We start from the raw sequence: 17,014 nt of genomic DNA, 5'->3' as shown, positions 1-17,014 counted from the left end.
AAGTGTTTGAATAAAGTGCATTCTTTAGACTGGAGTTTTTAAGTTGGTTTTAAACTAAAATCAAACGGAATAATTTCAAGTTAAGTGTAACTGAACCAAATATTTTGTGTTCAGTGGTGCATGAGCAACCAATCTTTGTGATTGTATAATTAATGTATGGTAACCAATTATTCACTATAAAACATTGAAGAAATAACAAATATTTTTATTGTCCATGGTTTTATATAGCCATATTGTTTGCATAATACATGTATTGTACTTCATGGCCTACCTGTTAACTTTAATTAGGTTCTTCAAACTGTGTCAAAGTGTTTGATGTATCATAATTTGGAAAGCTTCATGGTTTCCCATTTGGATTACCTTATCCATGAATGGCTGAGAATGACTGATTCAGGCTACAACTTGCCTACATTCCCTTATGTTCTATTGAACTGTTCTAATCCAGAAGAATTTTACAGGTAAATAGTGTTACCGTCTTTCCAAATCATACAGTAGGATACTGTGATGGTCTTCATCTTTTACACAGTACCTGAATATATTTAATAGATGTTATAAATGATGTGCAGCCTACAAGAGAATGTGCTAGATGTTCCTGAAAATAACTGTTTATTGGTTGTAAAGGCGAAAAAAAGCATTACTTTAATCTCTTCTGATTAGCAATGCTGTAAATTTCCATTGCACCTTTTGTAGAAGGAACAAGTTAACATCCACTAATATGATTTGAGTAAAGAAGACGTTGTTCAATAAACTGTTCTCATTTGGTATTTTAAAAAGTCAGACTGAGGAAAAAAATGCCATCTACTGTAATTATTTCCCAAAGACCCCCTTGTCTAATGTCTGTGGAATGTGGTGTTTTGGGCTGAATCTTCCTGTCTTTGAAAATATTCTGGAGGTGGGACCATTTCTGCGTCCTAGCCCCACTCACTGACTTAATGTTACGGGAGGCAGCCAAAAAGTAGACTGCCTCTGAGTTCACTGTGCAATTAGGGGTGGTGGGTGGGTTCAGGAAGCGGGAGGTGAATACAGCGCTGCCCGTTGCAAGGACGCCATCGTCATTATCGGGAATGGCTGCCAAACCATTAGTTAGAGTGCTATTGGAAATATCAGTCGACAGGAGATTGTGTTGCCATGCAAGTCTCTGACAAGGCAATACATCAGCTTTGCCATGTGTTGCCGGTACACATTAAAAAGCCTTGAAATCACACGCAGCTCCGACCACCTGCTGATCAGCTGCCTCATCTGATGTGGCGAGGTGCTGTCACAGCAAGGGACCCGTGCCCCACTCTGAAAGTAGCATTTCTGCTGGAAACTTCCAGTCAGTTGCCTGTCTAATAACCTCAGTTGGCTTCCCGCAGCTGCAGGGCATCTCCCTGAATCCGCCTCTGGTAAAAGTGCTCAGAGGCAGAATGAAATTGGGAAACTGGTATTCCTTCTCCTAGTGTAAAATTCCCAGCCCATGTGTCTCCAAGTTGCAGGGAAAATCCCCCCTCTGTTTCCATTTTCTGGATGTTATCCCTTCAATATGAGTTGCTGCTAAAAAATTAATGATGTGGAAGACATAAGGATGGTATTTACCATGAAAGTACTTCTAACCCACTCCCGCTGTTGAAAATTAATCAAACACTTCCAATAAATAGGTCAGTGGTTCTATATGGTGCTCCCGGAGTTTTGTAAACACATATCAGGAATATTTTTTTTTCCTCCCCTGGAGCCTTTTTCCAAATCCAGCTCAGACATAGGATAAAATCTCCAACAAAAACAGAAAATGCTGGAAATGCACAGTGGTCCACCCCACCTGTATATAAAGAGAAAAGACAGATTAACACGTCAAAACCTGATTTTACGTTAGAACTAATAAATTCTCTTCTATCTTGTCTATAAGGGCCCGCTGTGAAACTGGTGTGGGAAGTCCCTGTCCATTTTATGGTGGGCATCCTCCCACAGCACAAAACCTCCCCCAAATTGGCTGTCTTGCTTACGGAGGTCACAGGATTGCTAATGTGGGGAATGCAAACATTCACACTGATACCTTAGGAAGTGCTCTTCTGATGTTGGAGCTAAGGCACATTGAAGGAGCACAGTAGACTGAGCTTTATGATGCACTTAACTACTGTGTCTTACATGAGATTGATTGATACTGATGGTGTGAGGAATGGGACTTTTTGCTGCTTCCGGATACAAATTTTCCTCATATTTTGGTACCAAATTGAGTACTAACTAGAGTGAGCAATGGGAATGTTTGCTGCTTGTCGATATGAACTTTCCTCACATTTTCGGTTCCAAATTGAGTACTAAACTCAGCAAACTAAACGAGCTATACCACATGGCCAAGAAATAGATAAAATAATCTTGCCCAGTTGGTGATTCCTCACATTTGCAAGTGATAATTTGCATGCCTGTTTTGAGTTACAGACTTTTAATCTGATAAAAGAATAGCTGTAGGTAGCCCTCTTTATTAACCAATTTAGTGACCTAAGTTTTGCTGATTGTGTACTAGATCCTATTACAAAATTCTTGTACCACACCTGACGGTTAATGGTAACTTGGAGGAAGTGAAATCAATTGCTGCAAGCATTAAGAGGAATTGGAAAGAATTGCTTGCTGATTGCCTTCCAAAGATCATGGCTTACATCCTGCCATGCTTTGCATATCAAGATAAGAATGGATCTGACAGTGATATGGCACAACAAAGAGAAAATGCATCAAAGGTGTTCGACATGCTGAAAGAAGACGATTGCTTAGGGAAGCAGGTGAGATTAACTCGTGTGTTGTTGCATCTCTTTTGAGATTTGCTGTGTTTACTGATGTAATGGAGACCTGAGATGGGTCACCCTGAGCTACTAAAGAAAAAACTCATTCAACCACAGATTTTGTTTATTTATTTATTTTATTTTTATTTATTTAGAGATACAGCACTGACACAGGCCCTTCGGCCCACCGAGTCTGTGCCGACCATCAACCACCCATTTATACTAATCCTACACTATAGCCACTCCAGGCGCTGCTCCACACACCACTGACCACCTCCAGGCGCTTACCCATTGTCTCTCGAGATAAGGAGGCCAAAGAAGAAGACACTAATCCCATATTCCTACCACATCCCCACCTGTCCCTATATTCCCCTACCACCTACCTATACTAGGGGCAATTTATAATGGCCAATTTACCTATCAACCTGCAAGTCTTTGGTGGTGGGAGGAAACCGGAGTACCCGGTGAAAACCCATGCAGACACAGGGAGAACTTGCAAACTCCACACAGGCAGTACCCAGAATTGAACCCGGGTCGCTGGAGCTGTGAGGCTGCGGTGCTAACCACTGCGCCACTGTACCGCCCATACTGTTGCCAGTGTAAGTCTTTCAGTGATGCTACTACAGGGAGATGTGGGAGGTTTAGTAGATTGGAATGGTGCATCATACTTTTACTTCTGGGACTCAGGTTTGAAACTGACCCAGTTTAATCGGACTCCTTCTTTCCTTCATCCATGGACTTCATCTGGGGCGGCACAGTGGTTAGCACTGCAGCCTCACAGCTCCAGCAACCCTGGTTCGGTTCTGGGTACTGCCTGTGCGGAGTTTACAAGTTCTCCCTGTGACCGCGTGGGTTTCCGCTGGGTGCTCCGGTTTCCTCCCACAGCCAAAGACTTGCAGGTTGATAGGTAAATTGGCCATTGTAAATTGCCCCTAGTGTAGGTAGGTGGTAGGAGAATGGTGGGAATATGGGATTAATCATCATCTTCTTTGGCCTCCTTGTCTCGAGTGACAATGGGTAAGCGCCTGCAGGTGGTCAGTGGTTTGTGGAGCAGCGCCTGGAGTGGCTATAAAGGCCAATACTAGAGTGACAGACTCTTCCACAGGTGCTGCAGATAAAATTGGTTGTCAGGGCTGTTTCGCAGTTGGCTCTCCCCTTGCGCTTCCGTCTTTTTTCCTGCCAACTGCTAAGTCTCTTCGACGCGCCACACTTTAGCCCCGCCTTTATGGCTGCCCACCAGCTCTGGCGATCGCTGGCAACTGACTCCCATGACTTGTGATCAATGTCACAGGACTTCATGTCGCGTTTGCAGACATCTTTAAAGCGGAGACATGGACGGCCGGTGGGTCTGATACCAGTGACGAGCTCGCTGTACAATGTATCCTTGGGGATTAATGTAGGATTAGTATAAATGGGTGATTGTTGGTCGGCACAGACTCAGTGGGCTGAAGGGCCTGTTTCAGTGCTGTATCTCTCTATGACTCTGACTGTCCCTCTCCACAGAAAACCTTATATATTTTTTTCCCTCCCTCATTCATCCAAAACTCCAAATATACCATCCTACACATTCCTCCCTGCATCCTCACTGCATTGACGTTGAGACACAACCAACATCTCTCATTCCAGCATCTCAAAACTGCAATTTCTTTTTTTCCCTCAGTTTCCCTCATTCTGACATATAGTGTAGGCCTATCACCTATTCGCTATGAACGAACATCGTTATAATGTTGTAATTAAGTATAAACTGCACACAGATTGCAGCCTGATCTGGTTTTCACCTGGCATCCATATTAGCCCACTTCCAGGGATCAATGGATACTCAGAGAATGGTAACCACATTTTCTTTGGTCTTTCCCACTACCTAACCCAGGGTAACTGAGGCTTCTTGTACCAATGCCCCAGGTGATATCAACTAACTGCACAGATTAAGCCTGTGACCTTCTGGTCTATATCACTAGGGTACTTATTAGATAAACTTGGAGAACTGTATGGCATCATGAATGCATATAGCTCAAGGGCAATTTTTTTCTTCAGCCTGGGTGTTGCTCATACCCCTTGTTTTGCACCTAGAGTGCCCAATAAAAATAACTTTGACCCTGCTTCTCAGTCTCCAGTTGAAATTAGTAATTCACTAATGATATGTACCTTTATCCTAGCAATGTGTTTTACAGTGAGAAATTGGTACAATGGCAACAGTTTATGTGAGGAAGTATATTCATTGCTTCCTGTTTTTGCTGTGGCAGTGATGGACCAATGTAGCCTCTCAGTTTGCAGTTTCACGCAATCTGTATTTAATATATTGTTACAGACCCATATGGGCTTATCATGGATTATCACTGAGGACAGGAAATATTTCAGAAAATAGAAGATGTGATTGCCATTCCCTGCCATTTTCTTTCAGGGAAGCAATCTTATTTGCTGTGAACATGTTTGGTGTAAAAACGCAATTTCTGAAACTCTTTAACATTGGTGTTTCTCTTTTTTTAATAAAAGCAAATTGACCATTTGAGCCACAACAACTTGCCAGAAATTGTTGTAGAGCTGCTCAATACCCTTTACGACCCTCCCGACCAAGATGCAGGAGATGGTGTAGAGTTGATAAAGTTTTCTGGGTAAGAAAATTAAAGGAGCTTTGAAGCTATTTATTGCGAATGAGACTAATAAATGTGTAATAGCTTACCTGCATCCCTAGACTGTTATAGAGCGTCATGAAAAGCAGCTTTTTGCCATCTGTTCTCACATGCGGAGTATAATTTTTTTAAAGAAATAACATGAACATAGTTAAGTTGCTCGTGTTTCTTATGAAACTATAGTATGTCATGAGTGCCTGCATCCTTTTGATTTTTTTTTCAACATGGTTATTCTATATTTTGTGCCAAATTAAGGGAGGGAGGGATTTTACAGGCTCTTGGAGGCGTGTTTGGAAGCAGGGGAGCAAGCAGAATTAGAAAAAATTCTGGTCGGTGTGCTGACGTGTTCCTGCCTCCAGCCTGTTATCTCAGGGGTGGGCTGAGTGCACTGACAGCAATCCACTCAGCAGTGGCAGGAAGCTGTTTGAGGACAATAATCAGGCAATTAACTGCAATCTTCCACCGACATTGCAATTTTACCAGTGTTGGCCCACACTGTATCAGCACCTCTGCAACTCATAGAGTAGGAGGCTGCACAGCAGGAGGTCAGAGCAGCGTGAAGACTTCAATGTTTTCTGACCTTTTAAGGGCAAAAAAATGACCACGCTGAGGTCTTCTGCTGGCAGAGGTTTGCCATTATGTGAGTAGCGCCTGGAGACCGTTGTCTTTGATAGTGCTGGGAGTGATGCAATGGTAGCCGCTCCCATCATCCTTATTGCACCACCTTTGTGTCCCTCCCTTTCCTGCTGCATTCTCCTCAGCAGCACTCTCACTACAGACACAGTGAAGGCTGACGGCCAGTCTTGCAACTGGGCACGCTGAATTGACCTCCTACCGCCTCAACGTACCTGCTGTCCCTAAATGGATAGCGATCCCGGAAGCGGTTTCTTAATTGGCCACTTTCCAGAAAATTGAACTGGAAGGCACACTGCTGCTGCAAATGGGATCGGGATCTGAAAATGGCACTGACAGTCAAAAATTTTCTCAGCTCTGAAGGTTCTGCCCAAGGAATCTGACTGGATTTTATTTAATCCTTCAGTGTCAGTCATTGTATTTGCTAAACAAACCACTAGGTTTATTGAGTTGTATTTCTGTATTTGAATTCAGATATAATTTTTTTATTTCCTCATCTGTGCACAAAGCTTTCTTAGTTTATTTTTTAGTTTTAGGTTTGTGGGAGAGGTCAAACAATCCAATCTGTTGATTTTATGCACTACCGCCTTGAATATTTGTTGGCCAATGAGAGATGTAAAGAGCCTGAAATGAACAGTGTCCATTTTAACTCTTGTCATTTCAAAATATTGAGGATGGTGTCCAAGCTAAACATGGACATAGCTTGCACATCGGGCTGTAACCAGATGAGGAAATGAGGAGCCTGGTCGATGCATTACTAGGATCCATTCTGTGTGTCCCATAGTAGATTTTTTTCAAGGTTCTTGTCTGATTAAATCATTGCTGTATTTTCCTGCAGCAGGCTACCTGTGCTCAGAAATGTTATTTTTCCTTCTCTATCCAGGGCGATGGATCCTGCTCCTAACCCACCTTATTTCCCGTCCTCTGTGATCAAAGCTACATTGGAATACGTTAGTAGCTGCCACAAAGAGAACTTTAAGTCACTTGTTGCATTTCTTTCAAAAAACCCTGTAAGTTTCTTGTTCATCTATATTTTGCACTTGTTTTTGCTAATTAAGGAAATAAAGGCTGCGCTGGGGGCGATGGGAAATCTTTGAAGATGTTATCTATGCCCTGATCCTAAACGTAAGAAAATGATTACTTATTTTATTATTTTGGGGGGAAGCGGGATATGGGTGATGATCCTCTCTTTAGCTGGTAAGCTAAGATATTCTAAGAAGATTCTTCCTAACCTTTCCATCTTGCTCTAAATTAGAACAGTCCTTTAACTAAGAAGGCAAGCTCCATGGCCGTGAAAACCGGTTCAGATATTGCAATATGTAATTAACCCACGCCTGTTGCTTCTGATCTAGGCAGCGCCCAAATTTTGTGCTGCCTGCTGATTTGCATGTTAGTTGCGTGCAGCCGGTGCTAAATGAGCTGCTGAATGGCTTCAGGAGTGGGGGCCCAAGTTTGTGTGACACAAGCACAAATTAAAGCGAGCCTGCTCTACATAAAGCCAGACTGTACCTTCTCGAGGGGAAGTGCATTCTGGCTGGAACAAGGGCTGGAACTGGTTGAATAAGAGAGAATGAGCATGAAGAGTACTTGATTATGGCACAACAGGGCAGAGAGTGTGTGCATCAAGGTTCTCTGATGTTGAGCTGAATGGCTTGGTGGTGTACTGGACCGTACCTTCTTCATTAAGAAAATCTTTATTGATTGCTGTGGGTTCCAAGCTGCAGACATCTTCTGGCTGCAGGGCTTCCCCACCAGTGGATATTTCGATGTGACGTTCAAGAATGTGGCGGGATGCATCAGGTTTCTGATGGTGTTCAAGGAGATCGGAAACCAGGTGCTGCTGCAGCTCCTCACAGTGGAGCCGCGCTTCACGCTGCCGTCGCACGCGACCAGGTGGTGACAATCCACCTCTATAACCCCTATGTTTCTGTCGTGGATGTAGTCACCTTCCTCACCAGGTGCGTCGAGGTGGCCGGCAGCAGCACTGACGGCAAGGACCCAGTTGGGATTTGGACCAGCAAGCGGCAGGTCAAGGTGACCTTGAAGGTCAATGCCAACGGAGCCATCATCCATCCTCCAGCTTTGCTATCGGGGGAAGTCAAGGCTTTCTTGGTCTGTGCGGGGCAGCCCAGAGTTTGTCGCACCTGTGGCAAATCTGGTCACGTAGCAGCTAACTGCAGCACAGTCGTCTGCAAGAACTGCAAGAAGGAAAGGCCATCAGACCAAGGACTGTAAGCAGAGTAAGTGCTGCAACCTGTGCAATGGGGCAGGCCGCATTTACAAAACCTGCCCCAAACACTGTTAGCTAGTTATACTCAGGCGGCAAGGTCCAAGGAAAGGCCAAGAGAAGGAACAGTGAACACGTCTGGTCCTGGGAAGGAGACAAGCAATCCTCTCCGCAGCGAGGAAAGTCTACCTGAGAAAAAAGGGGAGGCAGCTGCAACCAGCGACCCAACACCTACCCCTTGCCTGGACACCCCTCCTCTACAGACAGAATCAATGGAGGAGACGGCAGCAGATGGGCAAACTGGTCAGAAGCAAGTGGTACAAAGGAAAACCACAAAGAAGAAACCTCCAAAAAAGGAACAGGCTACCACCCAGACTAGTGTCTGAGACAGACAATGGCAGCTCCTCCTCATTGGACAAGGAAGGGCCGGAATGACAGCACCTGCAGAACTCAAAGGAGCTGGAAGATAAAGTCCCCCAGCTCCAGGGCACTGGAAGCTGTGATGGGCCCAGCGCACCCCAAACCCAAAGTGCCGAACCCAGCGAGATGTCCAGCTCCGGGACACCGAGAGCAACGAAGCGTTTGGCGCACTCCAGCTCCGGGATGTCGGGAGCAGTGATGTCTTCAAGGAGGAACACAGGGGAAAGACACCAACAGCAGAGGACGGCCCAAGCCTTGCTGCCTACAAGACCCCCACCCCCCGATGTCCCAGTGGAACAAACCCCCCCGTGAGTAAACAGGAGGGATTTCTGAGCCCAACGAATGTGGTACAGCTTGTGTACACTATGGGTGTGCAGGAACATTCCCAAGGACTTGGACTAGCAAGGACACCTGGTGTGGGAAGCAGCACCCAACTTTAAAATGGGTACAAAGATTGCTTCGATTAACATCCGTAGTGTTAAATCCACTACGCGATGTGTTTCGACCTTGGACTACCTCTCCAAGGTCAAGCCGACCTGTTTATGCAGGAGTGTGGAATACCACACCTCAGCACCTGCAGGCAATGGTCGCGACGGTGGTCGCACATGCCATCAATCTGGTCAGGGGGAAATGATTCCCGTTCCTGCGGCCTGGGTATTCTGCTGCGGGGAGGCAACTTCTTCATCTGCGAGGTTAAGGAGGTGGTGGGCGGTGGCCACCTCGTATCAGATGTAATGTACAACAACGCTCCGCTCCAGTTGATCGATGTGTATAAGCCCCAGCTCAATGCAGCGAGCGGCTGACCGTTTTCCAGCAGCTCCCACTGCTGCTGGCAACATCCAGACTGGTCATTCTAGGCGGTGACTTCAACTGCATCATTAACACAACTGGACGATCCGGCAGGGACGACAGCAAAGTGGACGCTACATCCAGATTCCTAGTGGAAACAGTAAAAGATACCAAGCTGCATGACGTCTTCAGCAACCCTACAGACGGAGCGCAGCGTAGATACACCTGGTCAAGACCGGATGAGTCTGCCTGTTCCAGGATTTGACTTACTGTTTGTGTCCTGTGCTTTCACGGTCAGATCCACCAACGTCAAGCCGGTCTTCTTCTCTGACCACTGCCTCTTACTGGCCGACTATCACTTACAGGACGACCAGCGGGTTGGCAGGGGAGCATGGAAGCTTAGTGTTACACTGTTAACCCCAGAAAATGTTGAGGAACTGAAAAGGGATTACAAAGGTTGGAGAACTGTGAAACCCCTGTTTGAGTCTCCAGTGCACTGGTGGGAGGTGATCAAGGAGAACATCAAGAGGTTCTTTATCTTCAAAGGTGTTCAGAGGGCGAGAGAGTGGCAGAGGGAAATGTCCTGACTCCAGTAAGAATGCCAAATCTGCTCTAGCTGCAGTCGATGGGGGTCGCGGTCAAGGAGGATCTCCAAGAGGCGAAGAGGTGGCAGGCCTCGCTCTTTGCCACGGAGGCCTCCAAGATCATCTTCTGGTCCAGAGTCTGCTCCGTTGAGCAGCATGAGATGAGCTTGTGTTTTTTCTTCCAGAAGGTACACAGAGAGTTCTGTGATCAGCAGCCTGAAGGAAGAGGATGGCTTGGTAACGTCTTCGCAGTCTGACATACTAAGGATTAGCAAATCCTTTTATGCTGGGCTGTACAACATGAAGCCCCGGGACAGCAGGGTCTCCCAGTCCATCCTGTCATCTACCACGGAGGTCTTAGATGACAGCATGCGGGAGAGTATGGACAAACCGCTAACTCTGGACGAGCTGACAAAGGCCATCAGGTCCTTCGAGACAAGTAAAACTCTCGGAAGCAACGGCTTACCGGTTGAGTTGTATTCGGCTCTGTGGGACTGATCGGCCCAGACCTGCTGGAAGTATACAAGAGTATGCTTCTGGCTGGCAACATGTCAGAATCCATGAGGAAAAGCATTATCGCCCTCATCAACAAGCGGAAGGGGGAGAGAGCGGAAATCAGAAATTGGCAGCCCATCTCACTGCTTAATGTTGACTACAAGATCCTGTCCAAAGTCATCGCCAGTCAGATCAAGTCTGCTCTGGAGTTGGTGATCCACTCCGACCAGACCTGTACTGTACCTGGCAGAAAGATCTCCGATAGTCTCGCTCTACTCAGAGATAGGATTGCCTATGTACAGGACTGGAGGATGGACACCTGCCTCATCAGCTTGGATCAGAAGAAGGCTTTTGACAGAATATTGCACACATACATGCTCTCCAAAATGGGATTTGAGGAGGGAATCCGCAATTGGATCCAGCTGCTCTACACAAACTTCAGTAGTGCAGTCACAATCAATGGGTGGGAATCAAAGTTTCCTGATCCAATCTGGAGTCCGACAGGGTGTCCTCTATCCCCTGTTTTGTTTGTTTGCTGTATCAAACCTTTTGCTGAGTCCATTAGGAAGGATGCGGGCATAAGAGGAGTGGCAATCCCAGGCAGCGGACGCACTCTGGTCAAAGCCTCCCTGTACATGGACGACATTGCCGTCTTCTGCTCGGACCCGCTGTCCATTCACAGACTGATGAGCATCTACGATCAGTTCGAACTGGCCTCAGAAGCCAAAGTAAACCGCGTCAAGAGCGAGGTCATGTTCTTTGGGAACTGGGCGGACCGATCCTTTGTCCCCTTCACCGTCAGGTCAGACTACCTGAAGGTGCTGGGGATATGGTTTGGAAGGGCCAGGGCGCGTGCCAAAACTTGGAAGGAGTGAGTAGCCAGGGTACACCATAAACTGAGCATGTGGGAGCAGTGATCTCTCTCCATTGCGGGTAAGAACCTGGTCATCAGGTGCGAGGCGCTCACGCTTTTGCTGTATGTGGTGCAGGTCTGGTCATTCCCCACTCCTGCGCCTTGGCCACCCGAGCCATTTTCCACTTAATCTGGGTGATGCAAAATGGACTGTGTCCGGAGGGACTCGATGTTCAAACCTCTAGATAAGGGCGGAAAAAACGCACCCAACTTCGCCCTCATCCTGATGACTATCTTTGTGTGCGGCTGCATCAAGCTGTGTGTAGAGCCCCAGTATGCAAACACCATGTGTCACTACGTGCTGAGGTTCTATCTGTCCCCGGTGTTGCGAAGGATGGGTCTGGTCACATTGCTGCGGAATGCACCATCCAGTTGGAATGTGCCGTACAACCTATCTTTCATGGAAAAGTTTGTGCGGAAAAACACCTTTGACCACCAATCCATCAGGCATTGTTCTGCACAGAATGTCCTCAAGGCCCTACAGGATAAGGAGATGGTGGATCCTGTCAGATGGTTCCCTGAGCAGACTGCCAAAGTCATCTGTGGGATCTGGCTCTCCATGAAGATCACCAACCTCTCGATGGAGGAAGCCATGGGCTCATAAGCCTGAGACATGGCAGCAGTCATGGCAAGGATGGATTCCTCCATCGTCTGCTCATGGCTGTGCACGACCTCTGACACCTCTGCCAGATCTTGTCTTATCTCTCTCTCTGCAACTCCAGCATGCCCTGTGCTGCCAACGCCAGAGGCTCCACATCATCCTGATGCTCAGCATGGGCCTGGTCACCCGCAGCCCTCCAACTGTTGTAGGCCTTGGCTGTCTCGGCCTTTGCCAGCTGCTCATGTGCGTGTGTCTGTGGTACTCTCACCAGCTTGTGACCCTGATTCTAAAGCCGAGTGGTTATCCGCCAAGGTGAAAGTATCTGTGCGGGTCAAGGGTGCAAGAGAGTCATGGGATGGTGCATCCTCTGAGTCATTCTCCTCAGAAGTGAACAGCTGTTCCCCCTGTAGTTGCTGACCCCTGTGAATGGCCACCTGCATGAGAGAACACAAACATACGTGGATTAGGCTGTGCAGATCTCCTGATGCTTACCAAGTGTTGTGTGGGTCTCCCAACATTACGCATGTCAAAGGGAGACAGTCTTCACTCTCTTGCACAGGGATTCCAATTTCCCCGTCAGATATTGCACAGCTGCCCTGCATGCCCGCCAGTTCCAAGGCCTCTTCCTTGGCGGACGTGAGTGGGCATACATCTAGGATTCCTCCACCTGTCGGGCCGTCTCCCTGCTATTATGGGCCTTCTTGTCCTGCAAGAGGAAGGCTGGAGATGGTAGAGAATGGCACAGAGATCAATATGACAACTCCTGCTCATTTCAGCTCCTCATCTCCTGGGGAATCTGATGTCTCATGCCGACACTCACTTTCATAGGAGTGAAGGTGAGTGAGCTATGAAGGAAGATGGCCTGTGGCTGAGAAACAACCATGAATCTGTCTGGAAGAGACTAAACCCTAGTCACTCAGCCAATGCCACAGTGCTGCTACCGTCCCCATGTCTTGCAACCTCCCCCATAGTCACATGCAATCCTCAAGGAGGCGACTGGTATCAAGCACTCAACCTTGGCAGAACGCAGTAATTCAGTGACCCTCTTCCTGCACTGCGCCCAGTTGCACTGTGTGACCCCCACGGCTGCTTACCTGCTCTGTGATTTCCACCCAGGCTTGCTTGGTCAGGCTGGAGGACCTCTTCTTACCAGCTCAGGGGAAGGGAACTTCCCACCTTTCCCTAGCAACCCAGGGGATAATCTGCTGGGAGGAATTACTGAACAATGAGGGTCACCCTGTGTCTTTGCTCGGTCATTGTCTTTTGCTGTCCTGCAGGGTGTTGGGGGATCTGGGACCCAGTAGGAAAAAGTTATAGGCTGCACCAAGCTGACAATGTGTTTAGGACAGGAGTGAATGCAGGACTGGCACTTAAATATGGCACCAGCACCTGCTCCTGAGTCCTCTGAAGCCATAATGAAGGACTCACCTCCTGCCCTTCACCATTTGATTTGGGGGAACCCGCACTTACCCGATGTAAAATGGCCACCCACCACACAATCACAGTGGGCAGGCGCCCCACTTAACAAATGGGAATGGCACCCTTTACCAGGCCCGCTGCTGGGATTGGAAGCCAGCAAATTGAATTCAGCCCAGTAAGTGGCTAGTAAGAGGCGGGGTGGGGTCTATTAGGGACAAAGAAGGTGATGTATGCTTAGAGATGCAGGGCAAGGCTAGAACACTATGAGTACTTTGTATTGATGTTTACTAAGGAATAGGATACTGACAAAATATCAGTAGAAGCGGAGATGGGTGAAACTTGATAGGCAGGATGTACTGGAAATGCTGGCTATGCTTGGAGTGGATAAGTCACCTGGTCAGGCTGGCTTGCATTCAGGTTGCTAAGGGAAATAGGAATGGAGATACTAGAATGGCTTGCATATCTTCAGTAAATACATGGGAGGTGCCAGAGGATTGGAAAGTGGCAAATATGACTCTTATTCAAAAAAAAGAGTGTAAGGACAGTCCTAGTAACTAGAGGCTAGTCAGTTTGACATCAGTGGTGGGTAAGGTTTTAGAATCATCGGAAAAAATTCAACAGCACTTGGCGAGGTTTGAGTTAATTAAGGAGAGCCAGCACAGATTTGGATTAAGCAGATGGTGTCAGACTAATTGAATTTTTTGATGAAGTAACAGAGATTAATGAAGCCAATGCAGTGTATGTCAATATGGATTTTAAGAAATCATTTAATGATGTACCACAAAAGGCTGGTTAACAAAATTGAGACTCATGGAATAGGAGGGTCAGTGTCAGCTTGGATTTTTAAAAAATGGCTTAAGGACAGAAAACAGCGAGTCATGGTAAATATTGATTTTTCAGACTGGAAGGCAGTTGACAGTAGTGTTCCCCAAGGGTCAGTGCTAGGATCATTGCTTTTTTTGATATAAATACATGACTTGGATGTTGGAATATAGAGTAAAATTTTAAAAGTTGCCAATGATACTAAACTTGGAGGTGTCTCAAACAGCAAAGATGATACCAATTGTCTGTAACAGGACATGGATAGGCTAGCAGAATGAGCAGACGAGTGACAGGTGGAATTTAATACAGAGAAGTATGAGGTGATGCATTTTGGCACAAGGGCTAGGGAGAGACAATATAGACTAAATGGCACAAAGAGTGTGTGGGGACTGAGGAATCTAGGGGTTCATGTGTATAAATCTTTGGCGGGACACATTGAGAAAGTAGTTAGTAAAGCATGTGTTATCTCGGGCTTCATAAATAGAGCTATTGAGTACAAAAGCAGGGAAGTTATGCTGAACCTTTTATAAAGTTCTGGTTAGAGCACAACTAGTTCATTACATTCAGTTATAGTCACACTTTAGCAAGGATGTGAGGGTCCTTGAGGAGGTGCAAAGAAAATTTACCAGAATGGTTCCAGGAATGGAGGGATTTTAGCTACAAGGTTAGGTTGGAGAAGCTGGGGTTGCTCTCCTTGGAGTAAAGGAAATTGAGGGGGAATCTGATAGAGGTGTAAAAGATTATAACAGCTTTAGATTAGGTAGACGAAGAAAATGTATTCTGTTTCCATTAGCTGTTCGCACAAGGACTTGGGGATACGGGTTTAACATTTTGGGCAAGAGATACGGGGGGGGTGGGGGGGGGTGGTGTGTGAGGAAGAATCTTTTTACACAGCGAATGGTAATAACCTGGAGCTCGGTGCCTCTGAGCGTGGTGGAAGCAGAGACAATGAATGATTTCAAAAGGAAATTGGATAGGCGCTTGAGGGAAATAAACTTGCAGGGTTATGGGGTTACAGCAGCGGGTAATGGGACTTAATGGTTTGCCCTACAGTGCCGCATGGACTCGATGGGCTGAATGGCCTCTTTCTGTGCTGTTATGACTAAAATCTCTCTCATCTTTTTCAAGAAGCTATTTTAGAATTAAAGCTTTCTGCAATTTTTTACCTACAGGATTCAATCCAAAAGATCTTGCTAGCTATTTCTAAGAAGGCAGCAGACAACAGCAGTGCCTATGAAAAGCATCGAATCCTGACGATGTATCGTTTGTTTGTAAACTTGTTGCTGAAAGAGATAAAGGACGGGCTGGGAGGAGTGTGGGCATTTGTTCTTCGTGATGTCATTTACAGTCTGATCCACCATATCAACAGCTGGTCAGTTCTTTTTTTTTCTTATTCCTTTGAAGGTTCTGTTACCTTTAAGATTGTTCATTATTTGACTTGTACCCAAGTAAAGAATGCCTTTTAAAAAAAAAAATAAATGCTAATAGATTTTCTGTTTCCCCCCTCCTAAAGATGCCAACTCTTTCAGTTGTGTTCTTCCATAAGAACTAGCCACACTCTGTTATCTTGTGTAACTTGTTATTTTATAGGCTGCATTTGCTGACAATGCAACCACTAGGTGGCGCAGTACTCGCACATGCGCAAATGCGGCCTCATGCACTGAAACATCACTGCGATGTTTTTGGCAGCTGCCAGTCGTATAGATGGCGCTGCTCAATTTATCACAAAAACAAATGAAACCCAGATGCCCACAGCGGCTGCGATTGCTGCCTCCATCCCATCCCCAACAGTACCCCGCTCCCTCCTGCCATCGCGCTTCTCTTCACAGTTGCCTCCTGCGCTCGTCAGCTCGCCACTTGCTCCACACCTCACCACTTCACCCCCCTTCGGCCACTCGCTCCCCGCTTCACCACTTCCCCCACACCCACCTGTGGGCTACTCGTTCCTGGCCTTGCCGCTTCATCCTCTGTTCCCCACTCCCTCCCGCTTCTGCTCCCCACTCGCAGTCTCCCTCCCTTCCCCATCTTGTCACTCTCTCTCTCCACCTGCGGGGAAGAAAGGCAGCGATCACAGGAGGGAGCGGAGGCCAAAAGCGAGAGGCAGCAGTGAAGCAGAGGGGTGGAATTGGCGAGGCGGGGAGCGAGTGGCCCACTGGTAGGTGGGGGGGGGTGAAGCGGGTAGCGAGTGGCCAAGGGAGGAGAAGTGGCGAGGCGGGGAGCGAGCAGGCGTTGCAGTACATGATGACGTTTTTGCGCGCATGTGCGAATTAGTTCTGGCAAGCCGGGTGCTGATGTAGGCTGCACAAGCACAGCACCATACTGACAGCAAGAGTCCATTCTACGCATGTGCGAGCACTCTGATGACATCGGCGCTGGACTGCGTTGTCAGGAGTCACTTTGTATTTTATATTGCAAAAAGCTAAAACATCCATGGAGGTGGTGTTGACGAGAAATTGCGATTTAGCTGGCTTCGTCCTCACCTGATGCATGTTGCAAAAGGAATCACTGATTAGCATTAAGGAGCTGGAGCCCTTGTTAATTCTTTTCCCCTACCTACCTGAATGTTGCTGATTTTCTTCTTTCCTAGCTACTTACTAACTCAACATAGTTAAGGAATTAAATATGTAATCTTCCTGGTCTGTATTTTTTATTTCCAGACTGGTCAGTGCATTTACCAAGCCATGAATGGCTAGGTTTTTTTCATTTAAGTGTCTGATTGATCTCAAATGAT

At 46.7% G+C, this 17,014-nt stretch overlaps 1 protein-coding gene across 4 annotated transcripts in view; it reads left to right on the top strand.

Annotated features, from left to right (window-relative positions):
• atm (ATM serine/threonine kinase) overlaps nt 1-17,014 on the top strand; it is a 184,012-nt gene that overhangs the window by 67,731 nt on the left and 99,267 nt on the right. For all 4 annotated transcript variants that reach the window (XM_068033717.1, XM_068033716.1, XM_068033718.1 and 1 more), the window contains 5 exons: nt 289-458; nt 2,498-2,750; nt 5,244-5,362; nt 6,897-7,023; nt 15,456-15,655. In XM_068033717.1, coding sequence (XP_067889818.1) covers nt 289-458; nt 2,498-2,750; nt 5,244-5,362; nt 6,897-7,023; nt 15,456-15,655 — 869 coding nt within the window. The remainder of the gene's footprint in view (nt 1-288; nt 459-2,497; nt 2,751-5,243; nt 5,363-6,896; nt 7,024-15,455; nt 15,656-17,014) is intronic.

The sequence above is a fragment of the Heterodontus francisci genome, chromosome 6 (assembly GCF_036365525.1).
Source record: "Heterodontus francisci isolate sHetFra1 chromosome 6, sHetFra1.hap1, whole genome shotgun sequence".
NCBI classification, from domain to species: domain Eukaryota; kingdom Metazoa; phylum Chordata; class Chondrichthyes; order Heterodontiformes; family Heterodontidae; genus Heterodontus; species Heterodontus francisci.
This window is presented reverse-complemented; position numbering and strand designations above follow the sequence as displayed.